Source organism: Micropterus salmoides, unplaced genomic scaffold (genome assembly GCF_014851395.1).
Source record: "Micropterus salmoides isolate LMB-PRFRI ecotype aquatic unplaced genomic scaffold, ASM1485139v1 Ms_hic_scaffold_19, whole genome shotgun sequence".
NCBI classification, from domain to species: domain Eukaryota; kingdom Metazoa; phylum Chordata; class Actinopteri; order Centrarchiformes; family Centrarchidae; genus Micropterus; species Micropterus salmoides.
The window spans coordinates 15,313,361-15,333,480 of NW_024041039.1; the positions used below are offsets into that span (position 1 = coordinate 15,313,361).

The following is a 20,120-nucleotide window of genomic DNA, read 5'->3' on the forward strand; positions in this document are numbered from 1 at the left end:
AAATAGTTTGGTTTTGTAAAATGCTATGAGTCAAAGCTAAAAGTAGTATACTTTTAGTATTTACCAAATGAGTAAATGTAAACTTGACAGTCTTGTCTCAGTAATGTTAAATTAAAGAAACATCATGTTTAAGTTGACTAGTAGTAATTGTTGTGGTGCGTTTCCATTAGTATTTGAGTCTAGCACAATATTTTAATAAATTTAATAAGCATCAGTGAATCAATGTAATTTAACTCTTTTGAGCTTTAATTTCATACAAATTGTCATTAAGAAATGAGAATTTAATTTTCTTCCTAGCATAGTTGTTGTTTATGCACACAAGAAACATTATTACCTGTTTAAGTTGCGGTGTAGCAAAAGAAACTTTCAAAGTCCTGGTATCTGTAGTTCAGTTATAAAAATGTGTGTGTGAGCAGGGATTGTTTCAGTGAAACAATGCTGGGTAAATAAAGGATAAAACACTTCTGGAATTGAAGTTTAAAAAATGAACATATGGAACACATGTATACACATTTTGACATTTGCATTTTCGCTTCCTTCTGCTACTTCTGGCATCCTCACAGCTTTCTTTTCTCTTTTGTACCCTTTAGGCCTCCCTAAATCTCTACATTCATCTCTCTTGGCAGTTTTCCCTGCACCTCTCCGTCTTTCCAGCCTCATTTTGTCTTCATCCGGACATTACTTAAGCCTGATCCTCCAACCCAGAGCCAGGATGATGAAATTCCAACGTGTCACTTGCATAACCGGCCACCTTGCTAACAGACACGATAATAATGCCATGGCCTGCTTTGCTAACAGTCGCCCAGCACACCCATTTCCCACCATTAGGCCTGCTTAAGTGTACTAATCCATCCACAAAGCTCTCTCAGTAAAGTATTACTTCTAAAATATAATGTATTGTTGCATAAATGTATTCATTCACTGATGCGTTCATCCATTTTATGTTTTACACAACTATAAATGAATGTAATGTACATGCTGTGAAATATAATGGTAATCCATGAAATGCAGAGGAAAGCCTGCCCTAATCTCTGGATTTACATGGTTCTTGGGTAGAAGAGAAGTATGGCTTGGGTCCCTATTAGCATGTTTTGTGTCAATATGTCAAATTTGTATGCATCAGGGTCTGTAATCTCTGAAAATAAAATATAATTGAGGAAGGTCTAACTTTCTGATGGCCCTAGATATTCAGATCTGCCTCTCTAAAAGCCATCTACATGGGTAATGCCTTTCATTATTAAGTGAGCAACAGCAAAAACATCAGCTTTATGTAACTTCACAAATCCTGGCTTCAGTAATGAGCACTTGGAAGTGGGATATATTTCGGTAGCACAGGATTATCTAACCTCCATTTAACCAAATAATCAGCTGAGAAGAGGCTCTGATGGACAAGCAAATGACTAAATGACACTGTATGACTGTATATAATTAATGTAGCTTTTTCACAGTGTGTTCCCTTCTGGCCTGCAGCATCCTATGTCAAAAAACAGTTTTCTGCTGATCTGGCACTACACTGCTGGGCTGCTGCAAGGTGACCCCATTTACTTCCTAGACCTCCCATCCAACTGCAAAGGATGTAATATTTAGAGATCCCACATGAAACACTTCATCCTAGCAGTTTCCAGCTGATTTCCAAAGAGAGACTGTGTCATTTTTATGATTTTCTCTCCAATCTGAGACAGGAAAAAACCCCAACACATCTCGTCATTTTGTCAATTTATTGAAATCATTTAGCATATTTTACAAAACCTGATGATGCTTCAAATGAAATATCTTTTAATATTTGCTAGTCTTGTACATTGTAGCTCAGTGCTCAAAAAAATAATGTGAAGAAAAGTGGTAGCAAATTTAAGCATTAAACATAGCAGAACATTCATTCTTTTACTGCGCATCAGAAAGCAAAAGCCTTTTTCAGAACAAGGGCTAGTACATCAGAAAGGTTTGGGGACAACTAGCTTCCACTCCAGCTGGTTTTGAATTAAATTTGGAAAGTTGATTTTCTTTCCTGTCAACATGGTCTCATAACTATAAATAAGCCAGAAATTATTAGAATTAAGGCTCTGTCATTATGCACATAGCTGGTTTATTTAACAATTAGAAGTGAAAGCAAATTGACTCCAAACCTACTGTTACTATTAAGCATATTTCAATACATACATAACATTTTCCAGAAAAATGTATTTAACATTCACGCTACAGTAGAATACACAGCTCTCGTTCAACTAAAAGATCATCATAACATGAATAAAGATAACACCTGATTTAAAGGAAAGTTCTGTGCTTATTCAACCAGAACACAAAAACACAAAATATTAAAATATTCAAGGGATTAATAAATATCTGAAAAGTGCTTTTGGACCATTGCTTGGCCAGTAAAGGGCTGTGAGAGCTGCAATTGTAGTTTTTTGTAGTTTCCAGTCCTCCAAACATTAATTTGTTTGTTTAAATATCTTGTATCAAAAGTTATGTGATCTTAACTGTAATTCCAACTGACTGAAAACTGATACGAGAATGTTGCCAACCATGGGTTCAAACAAGACACATATGATTTGATATTGAGTGTTGGGGGGGGGGGACATGTCAGCAACAATTAACATTACATTCATTCTGCAAGTGGGTCCAGAGATCTTTGGGAAATGTAGTCTTTTTCATTCATAGGAAAACCCCAAAAGGTGCCCTCTTTCAACAGTGCATGTGTTGATGTTTTTCCTTCTGCCCTGATAAAGAGGTTTTTGGATGAGGTCTAAGATGGTCATGAGTTTGCCTGTTTGCCATCACCTTCATCATCAGTATTATCACCATGGTTGTTCCTATCACTGCCAATGCACAAACACTGCATAAGGCATATGAAAAGCAATATATAGGCCAGCTGTATATTCAGTTATAGCTCTAGCTATATACATAGGACCGTGAATACATGTTTAAGGCCTATTAGACCCCTTAAATTCAGCACAAGCGTCCTGCTAGCAACTAGCTTAGCTGAATATTGTTTGGTATAGGTCACTAAGACGGCAAGCAGTAATTCATGTGGAATGCTTAAATAGAGTTAGTCAACATTCACTGATAAGGTCATCGTGGCAAGAAATATTTTCTTTGCTCGAACATTTAGTACTGCAATACACAACAATTTTTACAGGCTGGAGTGGTCCTCTTCATGCTGAGTAAACAGACCAACTTAGACGAACTGATCATTTAAGCCCTTATAATCGAAATGAGAAAATAACCATGTGTCGATTCTATTTGATTTGCATCCACCTACATCATTAAATTCGTGCATTTAGTCTTCACATCTAATTTCATGTGCATCACATTTTTCTTCTCACTTTGTCTGCAGGGTCCCTGACATAGGCAGCCTGGTCTCAGATCAATACAGTAATGCCTTTTCCTGCCTCCCTTACCTTGACAGAGACAACGAGATTTTGAATGCATCTCAAATGATGCGGGAAAATGTCCCAGTCAAATAGGGACAAATTAAACATGTAATATCAAAAACTGCACAAAGGAAACCTTATCAATTGTACAGCCAGATCATGTGCCTCTCAGGGGAAAAAACCTCGCTTTGTTCGTCGTTGAGGTTATTTATGATAGGAGAGCAAACAAAGCACCATCAGGGATTCTGCACTTGAAGAATTCCCATCTCATTCTTTTGTAAAGTAGCACACTTAGATGGATACTTACATGCACTCACATCGCTTTACATGCTTTTTTTTCTCCAACGGATGCTGCACTGAGATTGAATGCCTGCCTCTCTGCCATAACCTTCAAATGCCAAAAATAGATATCCCTGGTGTATTGGCGGTGCCTTCTATGCACACACAGATGAAGCAAGGGATTAATGTGAAAAATGAATGCAAGAGATACTTAGTCATTGCTAATTCAAAGAGAAGACAAATGCGAGGAAGGAAGAGAAGAATTAGGCCAAAGATGTGTGTAATCTATATGTAGAAAGCAGGCCATCCACTGCATCTGGAACAAAGATACTACTGTGCATGTGAAGGATCACAACATAGCAAGTAATTGGTCTATCAAATTAACCAAACAAACTGTTTGGCTTTGACATACAAATATTGTCTAACTTCCCCCATATGCTACAAAAAGAGCTGATTGTGTTACCAGTGAAGCTGTTATTGTGCACACTATACACTATACTTGTGTCATTCTAAGGGCTCTAAATAGCGTGCCATTACCGCATAACACCCAACACAATCAGCGAACACTGATGGCCTACCTTAGCTACTTGCTAATACATGCATGGCATAATTTAAGTGCAACCACTAATCATCAAATAAATGAGCATCTTCAACAACAGCTCACATCAATAATATTTTTGACTAAATAGCCAGTTCTCATTTATTTTAAATAAATGCAGCAGAAATATTAGTTCCTAAATCATTCAGGGGACTACAACTGTCTAATAGTGTTGTAGTTACAGTGCTCTGCTGGATACATTCTGTAGGTTTGTGAAGCAGATTTAGGATCGAGAGATGAGTGGTTGCTAGGTGACCGGATAGGCCACAGGTGGATTCGTCCCAGCATGAACTCCTCTCCTGCTCTCTCCCTAAATGATGCTGCCAGAAACAGAGGTTGTGGTGGTGAACGAGTGATCACAGAGAAGCCAAGGCACGTTTTCTTTTGTACGTCTCAGCTATCAAAATTCCACACCGTGTTGAGTATTTTCTCTTTTCCGTGTCATGTCTCTTCACTGCATCCCTGGTTTTATGTAACAGTGCAGCAATCCCTACCATAGCTTTGCCTCTGATTCTCTTTCACTGCCCTCCACTTCTCTCGTGACATGTTGGAGAGGCATATTGTTCAGTGCTTTCTTCTGCCTCTTCATCCATTTTTCTTTCCCTCTTACACTCTCGCTTCCTCTTCCTCCTCTGTAAAGGTTTACATTACATTGGCTTTTTCGCTCATTGCTGCATTGCAGTTTAAAAATGTACAACAAGGCTCTTGTTTCCTCACAACCTCTCCTCCCACATCACCTGAAAAATGACTCATCCATGCACCATGGATTCTCTCGATGAACAATTCTCTCCTATGCAAGTCCAACACCACAAAATGGCAAGCAGCAAAATATCGTTGAAAACAATGAAGACATAATGACATCCTGTACACATTGCACTGGTACTGACTTGATTGGTTTGCTGACCAGAGAATTCCCTTGGAAATGCACTGAACGGGAAACTCTAGCATTTGTGATTATTGTAGGCACTCTAAAGACCTGGAGGACCAGCCTCAGGATATAAGAGCAGCGAAGAGGAAACTGGAGAGAAGCTGTGTCAATGAGCGATAGCTAAAGAATGGAAGTCTGTCCTCCCGTTTATGTAGAGCTAATTTCCAAAGCAATCATGGAAATGGAAGCCTCTATTGTCCTACTTGAGCTTCACAGGCCAGGGGAGGCACGTGCGGAGTCCCAGCATTGAGGAGAAGACTATGGTGGACCGATGTTTTTTGAACCTCAGGCCTTTCTTGAGCCGTTGGCTGTTCTCTGCCACGTACAGCTCCCCCTGCTGGGCTGCACTTGATATTCGCGAAACCAGCTCCCCGTGGACCACCACCTCCTGCTCTGAGCGCACAAACACCTCCCTGAGCTCCTCAAGCCGGCGCTCCATCTCTCTGATGACACGTTGACGCTCCTCCACCTCCAGGAGGCGCCGTCGAGCTGCCTCAAACTCCATGCTGGAGCTGGGGGTGACGAGCTTGGAGGAGGGAGCCGTGGCAGAGGTGGAGGGCGGTTCAGAACCCGTTAACAGAGCCCCTGTCACCCTCCGGAAGTCTCCCATGGAAATGGAGCGCCTGGTTCTTGGAGAGGCCAGTGCCAGGAGAGCAGAGGCAGATGTAGAAGGTGGCATGGCTAATGGAGGAAGAGGGGGAGAAGATGATGATGGAGAAGGTGAATCCGGTGGGTGGATATCAGGATGTGGGTCCTTGTTTTTAATAGCTGCTGCCATGTCCTCGCTTGTGTCCCCATCTTGGTTGTCTCTGTTTCTTTGTCGTCTCTTCATGGCCTCTATTTAACTCTTCCTGTACTGCTGCTGTTGTTGTTGTTAATGCTGACGTTTCCCCCCAGTCTTCATGTGTCAGAGCAGGGAGCAGCCAAGCAGAGAGTGCAGAGATGTGCAGTGGTGCAGCCTGAGAACTGCTCCATTCATTAATAAGAGATCTGAGCCAGACTGGTGCTGTCTCTGGCATCTGAGTGGTTGTGCTTGGGAGGAGCCTCCTAGCAGCTCATTGGCTGCTGAACTCATGAGCATGTCAGCTGGTGATTGGGCAGCCTGCCTCTTTGCTGCTGATGCTGGCAGGCTGTCGTGTCCTCTGCTTGACTGTTTTGCTTCATCGTCGTCGTCATCATCTGGAGCTCTGCTTCAATCAGCTCTGCTCAGTCAAGCGAGGCAGAGTGGGCCAAGACGTGCAGAAGGGACCAGGACTCTCTTCTCTTACTGATGCTGTTTGGCTCACTCTGTGTCCTCCCAGCCTCTCTGCTGCCATTCCTCTTACCAGCTGGTCTCTAGATTTCTCTCTTTCTCCCTTTCTCTCGCTCGGATGGTTGCCCATAGCAACAACGTCTCCACATCAGATGGCAAAAGCAGGAGGGAGGGGTGATGCTCCAGTTTCACTCTACCCTTTATCACCTTGCTGCTCAGCAATATCACTCTTTTCCTGTACTCATTCTCGCCCCACATTCCCTCCCTCATATGACCTATTTGAAACCTCACGCAAACTATATCTTTATATCTCCTCTTTCAATCACATATAAGCATCAATGCAAATACATGTTCAACCACATACGAGTAAGCAGCAGCGCACACACACTTATAATTTTTTCTAGTAACAAAAAAAATAATAATAATGGGGTACTGTACACATCTAGTACACATGTTAGACAATACTCAAATGAAGAAGACTGGCTGCTGCTAAGAAACTCTTGTTAGCAGCACATTTGGTGGCTTAGAGGAAAACGATTGTATTGAAACATAGTAAATTTGATTAGTTAAGTTGAATCCATAGAACACACAAGTGCATATAAGTGTTGTACCAAGAAATCACACCAGGCTAATACATTCTGCCACTGCAAAGACTGCCGTGTGTAGCCCTCTGCATGCTTGTACGATCTGTATGCCCTGCACTCTTGAGTTCAATTATTTCAATTTATATGTATTCATTTATATAACAAATAAAGCCAGCATCAAATGGTCTAAACACATATGCAAAGGTGCCCAAATGAAAGTTTTTATTCATAACTCTTTAACATAATTAAATTGAACATTATTTCATAGAATGGCACTTTACTGCATAAACAACACCTTAAATTACATAACCATGTCTGCTAAACTGTGGTGTCTTTTATAATATGATGTTGAAAATTGTGGTGTCTCTTAAATTGTGTTGTATCATATCCAATTACTATGTTTAGCTGTGTTACCTTGTACTGTGATGACCTGACGGGGGACTACAGATGTAAAATATTCTTTGGGCTAACTCTGGGCATATTTACATTGCTGAAAAGCTAAGATGTCCATTAATATGCACTGTCCTTTTTAAATAAATAAAAAAATTACAATAAAAAGCAGTATTTAAGTGGAAAAACAAAGGGTGACCTGAAAAGGCGATCTCTACACTCAGTCCTGTCATCTCAGGAGTCTTAATTTTTAAGGGAGCATTTAACCATTTAAAAGTTAAAGCATTTGTGATGTGTATAATCCTGAATGTTTATTTTGTTACCTGTTCTCTGGCCTATTGAAGGTAAAAAATGTACACTTGTTAGGTGATGGCTTGTTATGGCAATGTTGCAAAATGAAAAACTGAAACCTGAAATCATGTTTGGAATCAGCAATAATGACCAGTTTATACTGTTGTATAGTTTTGACTTGACTAATTTGATTGTAAGTAGTTACATCATCATGATATAACACTGTCCCTGTTCTTCTGCTTGTTGTAATATCCACTCTACTAACAGCTAAACGTACCCTCTCTGTCTAGACAAATACAGACTGGTTCTGTGACAGCATTGCAGAAGTTATATGATCAGAATATGAAGTAAGACACAGGATTAAGTACACTGAAATACACCACCCGCACGCACACACAACTCAAAGCGATAGCACTGGTGCATTTGGAGCACTGAGAAGTGATCCGCCTTCAGCTAGAGTGAATCCAAACAATCAAGCTTTTAGCAGGGCAGAGGTGTGTGAGTGTGCATATTTGAGTGTTCACTTAGCTCTTTGCTTTTATCCCAGGATTGGCATTGCATTAGCAGCAGCACTGACTGGTCTCCCCCTGATTTTAACTGTACCGATCTACTGATCTCTAGAGAGAAAAGAGATGAAGGCAGACAAACACAAAGGCAGAGATGAAAAATGGTTGAGGTTGTTTTTTGTGTTTCTATAGAAGGAATAAATGACAGGAAACCTTAAAGATGCTGTTCAGACCTTTATCCTACTGTTCAAAAAGCATTAAAAAAGAAGAACTTTGCAAAAGGATTAGAACAATAAAGAGACAACTTTGCTGCTGCGAAGCTGCATGGAATTCAGAAGACAAAGGTAAAATGTAAATTTAAATGAGAATAAAATTTAATTTAAAATAAAAAAATAAAATTTACATTACACAATTTTGAAATGTCAAAAAGTTTTAATGAAGAAGCTTTTATTTTGCATAGTATAAATTGTGTACATGAAACACTGGATATGTTGAATACTACTTTAAGAGATAAAATATATATATTTAACATGAAATGTAAACAAGGGCAATGTGGCGCAGCCTTATGAGGTTTACTTACACATGTTGCACAATTTCCCTTAGGTTTATACACGACATGACTGCCTAAGTAAAGATTTTAGGGATCAAGACAAGATGCTTAAGCTGAGTATTTTTCTTAACATGATGCCCATTTTTGGAAGATTCCAGGGGTTGCACAACATCCTGCAGTTAAAAAATCACTAACTGTAAACTAATCCCACATGGTGCCTACAATTCTGGACACCCCGATTGCCATTATCCTTAGTGTGAATGATGATTTGAGTTTTGAAACACTGCACCATACTATTGTCGTTGTAATCCAGTTAATTTGTAATGGTATTTCTTTTGCAATGTAATTTAATGCATTGCACATTAATACTTTTCTGCAGGAAAGTAATTTTCTAACATCTTGAGCAGTTTTGTTATGATAAATTCGAACACATGTACTTGGACACATTCATCTACATTTGCGAGCACACAGCAGGCACCCACGCACACAAGACAAGTTGTACTGTGTCTCTTCATTTAGTATGCAGAATTAACTGGTCTTTAAATGCCTAATCCTTCCAAAAAACAATCTCTAACTCTATTCCACCATCCATTTTTTTCCTCTATCTTCATAGCTAAAATTGTGATGAAAGCCTGCTTTCTATCCCTCTGTTCCAGATTACTTTAATCTGTGCGAGTGAGTGAATATTTGGTGGGCGCACACAGAGGAGTGAGAGCATCTGTGTGCTTTACCTTGTCCGAGTTTCCCTCAGCTGTTAATCTTTATCATTACTTGGTAAACTTGGCAGTAGTTACACTGAAAAGATTACATCATCAGGTTTGAGTTCAGTGAATAATGTCTAACTTGCAGAGGTGACAATAGGGACAAAGCTGCAGTGCACATGTCACTCTGCGCTAAAAAATAATCTATTATACAGTTAGTAAGAAAAAGTATTATCAGTATTATGATTTTACTGGGGATCAGGATTATGGTGGCTATATGGAGTCACAGAAGTTATGAATGTCACTGATAGGTTAATCTAGTTTAATGACATGTCAAATTTATAATACAAACATTTATTACACCTTAATGAAGATGTGATTTGAACAAGTTAAGTGGACTGTTTCTCTGTACTAGCCTAGCACACATTCAATATGTTATCCATATTTATATCACCCACTCCCACCCTTACAGAAAATTCAGCCTCCATTTGAGCATAGCTGCAGTAAACTGAGGAGACAGGTCCTGGATAAAAACTGCACCACTTTCTTCTCTTCTGAGACAGGAGAGAGATGATGCTGATGGTTCTGGTTTTCCCCTGTTCTATAATCAATATCAGCAGCCAGGATCTGCTGCTGCAGGCTGAGTTATACAGAGACAGAGACAGAGTGTGTGTGTGTGTGTGTGTGTGTGTGTGTGTGTGTGTGTGTGTGTGTGTGTGTGTGTGTGTGTGTGTGAAAACGAACAGGAAGTCATTTATTGCAGTGTGACTTACTGGTACAATGACGTCAAAGTATAGAGAGCAGAGTCCAATGGGAATATATCAGAGTATGAATGCGTATCAGAGAGTACAATGCAGACGAGTGAGAAACCAGCAGTGTGTTTGTTATGTAAGTAAGTACTGTTGAATATACAGAGGAAGGCAACAGCAGGTAGAAGTATGTGATACTATGAGTTGATGCTGTAAAGCTGAATCTGCTGTAATGTTTCATGGTGTTAGTGTTGAAGGAAAGTTCATGGAGGAGGAGATATGATGACAGTTAAAATGCTACAGGCAAGAAGAGACAGCTGCAGAGGCGCTGAAGTCATTTACACAGATTTTTGTAAGCTGTCTACATTATACATGTATAAATATTTATCAATTTACATTGGACTTTGTGCATTTATGGATTCAGACCAACTACTCCATCACATACTTTTCGTTCAATCAGTAGGTGACACTTGCAACACAGTGGTAAATTAAGTTCTTGTTACACAGTATTAGTGGTTTGACTGAAATGCAATCAAGGTGCGCCAGGATTCATTTTACTTTTACATGAAAACAAGCTTGCACTTTATCTCCCTCCAGTGACCAGCCGTGGAAAAACAACAACAATCTGTGGGCACACAAGAAGGCATGAGCAGAGGGGTCATGATAAACAGGTACATGATAAGGATGCAGGGATGCACTGATCCAACTTTTCTCTCCTGATACCAAGTTTGTTACCTCAACTTAGGGTATCTGTGGCTACAAGTACTGATCCGATACCAGTGCTCTCTTTTACCTGAATATAAAAAAAAAAAAAAAAAAAAATAGGGCCTAGGCCTACATGTGGTTTTCAAGATTGCTAGGACCTTTATTTGACAGTGACACGTATGTACCAGCTTTATTTGGCTGTCTACAGATACAGTTTAGTAAGCTACCTATAGATTATAGTAGGCCTATTTAACATTTCAACAACAATTCAGCTGATTCACAAATAAAACTACCAAAATAAAACAGTCTGTCTTGTTAAGATTAAGATTTGATTAGGGCCAAGTATTGCTTACATTATTTCCATTATAATTTCCGATAATAGGCTAGTACCCTGTATCGTACCACTAGTATGATATTAATGCCTGTTACAGCTGTTTCATTATGTTACGCTGTTCTCATTCATTAAATCCTTGTCCAAGAAAAATGATCTACATAGTGGTTCATCTCTAATGTGTTAATTGTGTGTCTAAAGTGTTTACTTGTCAATAATCATAACCATTTATGCAGAACGAGTTCAACATTTCCGGACATTTTGGGCGATTTAGAAATCCCGGCTGAATGCATTTTTTAGCTCCCAAAACATGTTAGAAAAACATGTACAGGTAAAAGAGGACATATGGTAACCCATTATGAGAAGTTTAGGATCTAGTGTTTATGGAACTTGACCCATTATAGAGACTAATAGTCAGGATATAATAGTCAGGAGTCCCCCAATTTTAGAAAGTGCAATACTAAATCACTGGTGCCCCTAAAACAGAACAAGAGAGACAGTTTGTCATAGCAACTGAATTTTTAATATTTGTAAGATATAAAACTCTTCATCTTTATCATACAATAACTTCTTACCATAAATTTAGTCAAGGAAGGGAGAGTTTTGCCACCAAACAAGAATTATAATATAACATTGATCCCTTTTGAGGTAAGACAACTGGGCCACACAAGTCTTCCCTTTTGTCCAGGCTATTTGGTTTGTTAGTATGTGCTATCCATGTAAGACATTCTGCCTCACCTGTAGGCCTAGGCACTGAAATGAATGCAGGACCTACCCTATGAAGCAACTTACACTGAGACACATTTTCTGTTCTTTAGGATGTCTCAAATCAAGTGAATGAAAATAAGTCATATAATCATCAGAATCAATGGCAATTAAAATTTCATGAATGAAAGAGTTAAACAAGACTACTGAAGATAGTCCACACTTTTCAGTTTTTAAGGGGGAGGGGGGCTGTGTTGGAGTGCTCAAATTAAAACACAGTGAGCCTTTTGCCCTTTTCAAAACAGAAGGAGAGACCTGTATAGCATTAAGTCCACAGACTGTGATATGCTCAGCGTATCTTTTCACTATTTTTAATCACCACTTTCTTTGGACAAAAAGAAAAGAAAAAAAACAATCAACAACAAAAGCAGCCAACACAGGAAACAGCATTCAAGAAACAGTGGAAAAAACTTGGGGAAAAAAGACAAAGAAAACAAAGCAAATATACAACGTTTAACATGCCACATTGTTTCTTGGGCAAGTTTTCTTTCACAGAAAGCCACCTATTTTACTAGTTTTGTAGTAATAAAAAGAATAGACATTTCAAATGGTTGCCAGCAGGTTGACAAAGCAGAGAAAAGCGAGAGGAGAGAAACAAGGAAGCCACATGATATCATCACGTCACTGGACCATGCACATGACTCTGCAGCATCCCGCAAGACAGTCCACACACCCACCCACCCACACACACACCAAGTCATGCAACTGACACACGTGCCCATTTTCTCACACGCACACACTAAAACAAAATACAAGCATAGATTGACATTAACCAAAACATCAGCATTTGACATTTCCCAAAATCCACGTATTCTGGCTATACCAAAGCCAAAGAGGCATTTATGGCAGTAATGTATAATATTCATATTAATAATGCTCTTTCAAAAACATTTAACAGCAGTTGGACAGTACTGTGGTTTTGTGCTGTGAGCACAGGTTGATTTGGCAGCACACCCGGTAATATAAAGCTCATCAACTTTACAAAAAGAACGGGGAGACGGACAACAAAACAGGCAGACAGACAGGCGTGCAGTAAGCTGAATGGTAACCGACTGCAGCAATGATGGGGAGAGAAAATTGTAATCGTCACAATCAAAAACATGGCTGCATCGACTCTGTGGCAGGTCATGCACAAACACTCTCTCTCTCACACACACACACACACACGCACAAGCACACACCCACACACAGCAAAAATACATCTGCCAAAAACCTGCACCTTTTTTTTTTGTCCTCATCGCCCCCATCCATCTTCACAATCTTTTACTAGTCCAAGAAAACTGGCTAACAGCAGCTGACGAGCCCGAACAAGGAGGATGATAGCAAGAGCAAGACAACTGATGTCACGAGATGGGGACAGGACCACAGTCAGTGTTCCTTGGCTGATAAGAGGGCAGGTGGACACTGAGTCCCCCGAGCTAGCTGACTGATCGGTTGGAGCCAGGGTGTGTGGTTTTGGTCAGTCTCCAGTGAGCTGATAGATTGTTTTGAGTCTCTACAGGGAGGTGGAGGGAAGCTTCTTGACACGCCTCTGTGCTAGGAAGGAGCTCTCGATGGGCTTAAGCTCTGGAGTTGGTTGGGAGTTCTTCAGGGCAGAGTAGGTGGCCGTAATCGCACCCTGTACACAAACGGTATAACAACATAGTTTTTACAAAGTGTCTACAATGTTCACAGACTGGAATTAAATTGAATAAATGTACTAAATATAGTTATTGTTGACTGTTACTGTCCATATTCTATTGAGTATTACAACATTTTGATGAGTTTTTATATTGTACAACCTTTTTAAGATGTATATTTACAGTACTGTGCAGAAGTTTTACAAAGTAAGAATGCTTTCAAAAATAGACATGTTAATATATTATATTAACCAATTGACTAATGCAAAATGAGTGAACAGCAGTAAAATCTAAATCAAATTAGTTTCCTCTGTACTCACTTCACATTTTGTTATTTGGTAAATATCATTTGCTACCGATTAACAAAAAGTAATGAAAACCTGCAATCTAAACTAAAGGCGTCCTGTAGACTTCACAGATTGATGATAATTAACGTGAAACTGGGGGTGGGAATGTGGATTGTGTCGTCCCTGTGACTGTGTCCTTGTGCGCTTGCACAATACAACCATGAGGGGGACTTGCTTGTAAAAACAATGCTCCATAGTGGTCAAAACATCCTTAGTTAAATATTGTGATTTGGGTGATGGGGAATATTCTGAGAGAAAGCATTTGTCTTTATTACCTTGACAAGTTTGGGGTCATGGTGTGGGAGCTGGCTGTTGGGTAATTTGTCTCTCTGGACAATCCAGGGGTGCTTGAGGACCTGCTTAGCAGTCAGTCTCTGATGGGGATCCACGTGAAGCATCTTGGACACAAGGTCCTAGAAGGAGCACACATTAAATATTAAACTGATATCGTGACAGAAGAAGATGGTTGTTATCTCTGAGGCACACCAGCAATGGAACTGTCAGTCAGCTTCGCAGCTGTACCTTGGCAGCATCAGACACAGTGTCCCAGTTGCCTCCAGTCAGACTGAAGTGACCATTGCCTATCCTGTTCAGGATCTCATTTGGGGTGTCCTCAGGTCCATTGGCAAATGGAGTAAAACTGGTGGAAGAAAAAAGAGACAGAGTGAGTATGAGGGGCAATGAGAAAGAGAAATCTCTCTCAAGAAAAAGGTGTTTGCATTTACCCGGCCAGCATGGTGTACAGTAAGACTCCCAGACTCCAGATGTCACAGCCTTCATCATAGCCCTGACGCTTTAACACCTATAATGAAACACATTTAAAAAAATTTTTTTATCATTTCAATGTCAAACATTATAATGTTACAATCAACACCATTTGAGGTTTTTTACTGAAAAATGACTCACCTCCGGAGCTACAAAGTTAGCAGTGTAGCACGGGGTCATCAGCAGGCCGTTGTTGGCACGCAATTGCTTAGCAAAGCCAAAGTCGCAGATCCTGATAGACTCTGGATTCCCCGACTCGTCAACATAGAGGATGTTGCTGGGCTTCAGGTCTCTGTGGACCACCTGGAGGATGAAAGAAAATAGGAAGGAGTGATCAGAGAAGGAGTAATAAAAACAGATGAGTAACAGAGGTAGTAGGGGCACAGCAAAGTAATAATAATCTTTATTTGTAGAGCACTTTTCAAAAACAAGTTACATTTAACTGGACAGAACGAAGAGACATAGTTGTTTACAGACACACAAAACTTCCTGTTTGACAGGTAGGATGAAAACCATTCTAGGGCAGTACAAGAGATCCCCACCCAGTGCCTCAGTCTGTCTAACATGATGTCGTGATCAATGGTGTCAAAAGCAGTGCTAAGGTCCAGGAGTACCAGGACTGAGCACATGCCTTCATCAGCAGACATTAAAAGGTCATTGGTGACTTTAAGCAGGGCAGTCTCAGTGCTGTGGTACTTCCTGAAACCAGATTGAAACTTTTCAAACTTTTCAAATATTTTGTTATTTTCCAGTACAGTGAGCAGCTGTTTGGACACAATACTTTCTAGAATCTTTGCAATAAAAGGCAGTTTTGAAATTGGTCTAAAATTATGTCGGAGGGAGGGATCTAAACCAGTTTTCTTCAAAAGTGGGTTCACGCAAGCCGTTTAAAAATAATCAGGGACACAACCAGTAGATAGGGAGCTGTTGAAAACAGAGATCAAATAGGGCCCAACAGAATCTATTACTTTCAGTAAAAACTTTGTAGGTATTACATCAAGTGGGCTGGAAGACACTCTCATTTGTGATACTGTTTTTAAAAGCTCAGACAAGTCGAAGGGATAAAACTGGTTAAAACTCTCTTGTTGTTGGTGAGGAACCTCTGAGTAAGAGGCCGTGGGGGTAACAGAGGCTCTGATTGACACCACCTTATTGGTAAAATAAGATAAAAACAAAAGTAAAGCAACAGAATACTTAATACTCTATGATAAGCTATCATCAGTTTGTGTTTAACAGTAAAATTCTGGGACGGATTGGTTTAAGCTGATTTTAAATGCAAATTATTTGTCCCCAGAAGACACTAAACACAAGTCATTAAACAACAGTTTAATGAAATGATCACATGGAGCCATCAGCCATCTACTGAAGATGTTACAAAATATTACCAAGGGTTTATCCTGAATACGTTTCAATAGTAGGTTTATTAATTAAGTCTGACCGTTGCACCACAAGTGTGACAGCATTAAAGTGAATAAAAAGGTTGCCCAAAATCAATAAACAGACAGTAATAAAGGCTCTTAACAGGTTGCGTGCTGTGTATTAGTATTTCTAGTTGTCCTCACCCCCTGCGAGTGCAGGTACTCTACAGTCTTGGTAATGGTGTGAAGCACAGCGCTGGCCTCTCTCTCAGAAAAGAACTTCTGTTTGAGGATCCGATCCAGTAGCTCTCCTCCGCGCATCAGCTCCGTCACCAGGAACACCTGCTTATTGTTGTCATACACCTGAGACAGAAACACACACACACACACACATTATATCACCAACTGTATCATGACAAATAACAGTGTGAAAAGTGTGTTTTTATACTCACATCCTTCAGCGTTATGATGTTGGGGTGCTGTCCATATCTAAGTAGAATCTCAATCTCCTCAGAGGGGTCTGTACTGGTCTTGTCAATCATCTGTCAGTCACAGAAAGAACGTTGACATAAAGGCCATTTGGTGCCTAATTTCTATGAATTTCAGAATCAATGCGTGAGGACTCATTTTCCACTAAAAAATTAACATCTGAGCTAATTTTTCAAAGACACAGCGTTATACTGTGGCTGCACTTTCAGATGCACGTCCCAGGACTCTTTTTCTTAATATGCGTGTTTGTTCATACCTTGACAGCGTATTCCGTGTTAGTGGCTTTGTGGACACATCGTTTACACACGGAGAAGGAGCCCATGCCGATGTCTTCCTTCAGTACGTAGCCATCGCTGAACAGCAGGTTCTTCCCGTGTAATTGCTGCAGAGGACAAGGTAAGGATTGAAAAGCAGTGGTGAGTGAAGGTGTGGAAGACTGACAGAACTGACGGGGAAGAGGGATGTTTGTGGTTTTCTTGAAGAGACTATTTCTAGCAACATTTTTTTCCAAATCTCTCTCTCACATTGTAAAACTGTCTCTCAGTCTAGCACAGGCAGGTAATTACTGCTCCTGTCAGGTGTGTTATAGGATCTGAAGCCACGCAAGCCATTTCACTCCCTTCTTCTCCCTGTCTGCTTTACGCACACTTTGCGCATTGCATTGGTCTTAAGTTCCTTTTTCATTTCATCACCAATAAACCACAACTGCAACGTAACATCCTGACCTTTTCAGCTTTATGAACAATTACACTGCTATAGGTAACTGTACATCACTTGCCCTTAAATAAATAAAAACTATAGCTGTCTTGAGAGACTGGTGTTTTCTTTTGATTGCTGTACATTCAGTGATGAATACAACATAGTCAAAGTAAGGAAATCACTCGATTTTTAGACTTAAATGTCCTTTTTTAACTGGATCTCCCAGTAGCTCGAATGAGGAAAAACACAGTGAAGCAACTACTTAGTCTGACCTGGACCACTGGGTGCGGCGGCGGCTTGACTGGCTCAACTGATCCTTCCTCCTCTAACAGAGTCGATGCAATAAAGCTGAAGCCTCTGAAGAGCTGGTGAGCTCCAGCACTGGGGGGCACGCCAGGGGAGTCTGGAAGATGATAAGGAAAGTCAAGTATTGAAAAAAAAAAAGAAAAGAGATATATATGCCTTGGAAGTAATGTTAGAGTATCCATATTTGAATAAGCCATTGCAATAAATAACACTTTCAAGCTTCTTTATTTTTTACGAAGCTATAATAAAGTATTATTGTGTCTTAATGGTGGTAATCGCCACTGTGTCTCCTTTCATCCTGTATTGATTTGTTTTTTAAGCTGAGAGAGGATACCTGCACTGAACTGCTTTCATGGAGGACGACAGGAAATAGACATGGAGTCAACCAAAACAACAGCACCAGGTGAACATTCAGTGTTAATATCTGACCTTTAGGGGTGCGGGAGGTAAACTCAGAGTCAAAGTAGAAGGTGTCATCCGGACGTGCCACCGCTGGTCTGAACGGTGGCTTTACTTCTCTTCTGAAGAGTTTCTGAAAGGAATAAAGGCCTTTGAATCACATCATATAGTTGAAGGTTTTCCACCCACAAAGACCACGACTGATGGTTGTCTAAATTAAATTTAATAAGCATATTATTAATTCATCAGACACTTACATTCCAGTCTATGGTGGAGAAAAAACCATGCCTTTTGATCTCCTCTGCACCATCAGCACCAGATCCTGTAAAAAAAAAACAACCAGAGTTAGCAGTATGACACTTATATGAAGAAACACAGAGCTTGCTTTATCCTTCTTAATGAGAAAGAGCATACATGTTGCCATCATGGTTGCCATTTGTCATGTTCATGAGTTGATACTACTAACCCAGTCTGTTGGCAGGGTTCCTCTTGAACAAAGCCCTGAGCAGAGACTGGGACTCTGAGCTCAAGAACTGAGGCATTCCCAGACGCGCCCTGCAGGAAGGTGACAGACAGCACACAGCAAATTTTAGTTCACCAGATATCTAAAGAGGCATTTTGAATAGCAACAGTATGTGACAACCGGGCGTCTGTGTTGGATCATTCTTCTACATAGAGGACACTCACTTCAGAATCAGGTTCATAGTTTCTTTGCGGTCCTTCCCTTGAAACGGCAGCGCTCCGGTCAACATCTCAAACTAGAAGACAGAACATACAACTGTAATCTACATGTAAGTACAAACGTAAGTGCAGTAGAACATCTATGTTAAAGAGCTCTGCAGGATACAGAAAAAACCCCAAACATTATTCTTTGAGCATTGGCTTTAAAATAATTTAAGTATTATTACTACCATTAGTACTCCAAATGACCACCAGTCGGCGCTGTGGGTGTGCCCCTGCCTGTTCACAACCTCCGGTGCCATATACTCCACAGTACCACAGAAGGAATAAGCTTTCTTCTCATGATCAATGGCTTCTTTACACAAGCCAAAATCTGGAAAACAAAACAAGACACAGTGGGCATATTACTACACAGCACCCTTCTGCAGTGTGCTACTTTTGTCTGTTATTCTGAATGGTTAGTCTGACATGATTACTACACATCTTTTGCCACTTATTTTACTGCACTTTTACTGCAAATGTTTATGACTCAATATAGTGAAGTTTATAAAATGTAATGTTTGTTTTTGTCCCTCTGAAGCTCCATCAGTATGACTTGTTATATTGCCTCTCTATAATCTAATAAGGTTACCTTTGGTTCAGTGGTGGCAGGTTCCCAGTGGTATATGGTGGTGATTATAAATGAAGATAAAGAGAGATAGAGAAGATAAATTGTAATAATTAACCTTGGGAACAAATACAGGCCCATATGTAGATATCTGGAATCAGCGAGATAAGGCTGTTTCCCCACTGTGAGTAATGAAGGTCAACAAGGCAGAGGAAAGGGAAGTGTGTGTGTGTGTGTCTGTCTGTGTCTGTCTGTGTCTGTCTGTCTGTCTGTCTGTCTGTCTGTCTGTCTGTCTGTCTGTCTGTCTGTCTGTCACAGAGACTGGACGTGAAGGAAGGAGCAGGAGACTCACCTGTGAGTTTGATATGTCCCTCTTCATCCAGGAGAATACTAAAAAGAAAACAATTGTCAAATTTTAGAATCAATGTTTCATGAAGGTGTGAACATTTTACTCATCACACACACACACACACACACACTGCACATTCTGCTGGAGTCTGGTACCCTATTAGCTTTGTATAGCAATGGTTTGATTAGTGGGTTTGTATCTTGTGTTCTACCAGTACATGCATGCCACAAACATGGGGGAACTTCAGAGGAATTCATATCAACAGCTGGTGGAAGTACTGTACCATAAAAAGTAGCAATGCGCTGATTAAAATAGAGAAGAAGAATAAAATGCCCAGGTTCTTGGCTTTTGCCCCAACATTGTCTTTATTGATTTTAAGAACAACTTAACACATACACACATATATTCTACAAACAAACAAACACACCAGTATATTTACTGTATATATCTATAAACACAATATATCTATACGCAAAAGAAGACAGGACACACACAACAAAA

At 40.1% G+C, this 20,120-nt stretch overlaps 2 protein-coding genes across 6 annotated transcripts in view; both read right to left on the reverse strand.

Annotated features, from left to right (window-relative positions):
* Positions 1-955: 955 nt before the first annotated feature.
* Positions 956-6,685, reverse strand: LOC119910517 (syntaxin-4-like). Its single transcript, XM_038729174.1, has one exon. The coding sequence runs from the start codon at positions 6,006-6,008 to the stop codon at positions 5,376-5,378; it is 633 nt and encodes a 210-aa protein (XP_038585102.1). The 5' UTR covers positions 6,009-6,685; the 3' UTR covers positions 956-5,375.
* A 5,050-nt stretch (positions 6,686-11,735) lies between these two features.
* Positions 11,736-20,120, reverse strand: part of LOC119910514 (ribosomal protein S6 kinase 2 alpha) — a 112,045-nt gene continuing 103,660 nt past the window's right edge. For all 5 annotated transcript variants that reach the window (XM_038729169.1, XM_038729170.1, XM_038729171.1 and 2 more), the window contains 15 exons: positions 19,623-19,660; positions 18,894-19,036; positions 18,670-18,740; positions 18,449-18,537; positions 18,240-18,304; positions 18,013-18,115; positions 17,550-17,680; positions 16,835-16,960; positions 16,542-16,631; positions 16,294-16,452; positions 14,873-15,034; positions 14,692-14,768; positions 14,489-14,606; positions 14,242-14,379; positions 11,736-13,618 (listed from right to left, as the gene is read on the reverse strand). In XM_038729169.1, the coding sequence (XP_038585097.1) occupies positions 13,496-13,618; positions 14,242-14,379; positions 14,489-14,606; positions 14,692-14,768; positions 14,873-15,034; positions 16,294-16,452; positions 16,542-16,631; positions 16,835-16,960; positions 17,550-17,680; positions 18,013-18,115; positions 18,240-18,304; positions 18,449-18,537; positions 18,670-18,740; positions 18,894-19,036; positions 19,623-19,660 (1,633 nt within the window). In that variant the 3' untranslated portion in view covers positions 11,736-13,495. The remainder of the gene's footprint in view (positions 13,619-14,241; positions 14,380-14,488; positions 14,607-14,691; positions 14,769-14,872; positions 15,035-16,293; positions 16,453-16,541; positions 16,632-16,834; positions 16,961-17,549; positions 17,681-18,012; positions 18,116-18,239; positions 18,305-18,448; positions 18,538-18,669; positions 18,741-18,893; positions 19,037-19,622; positions 19,661-20,120) is intronic.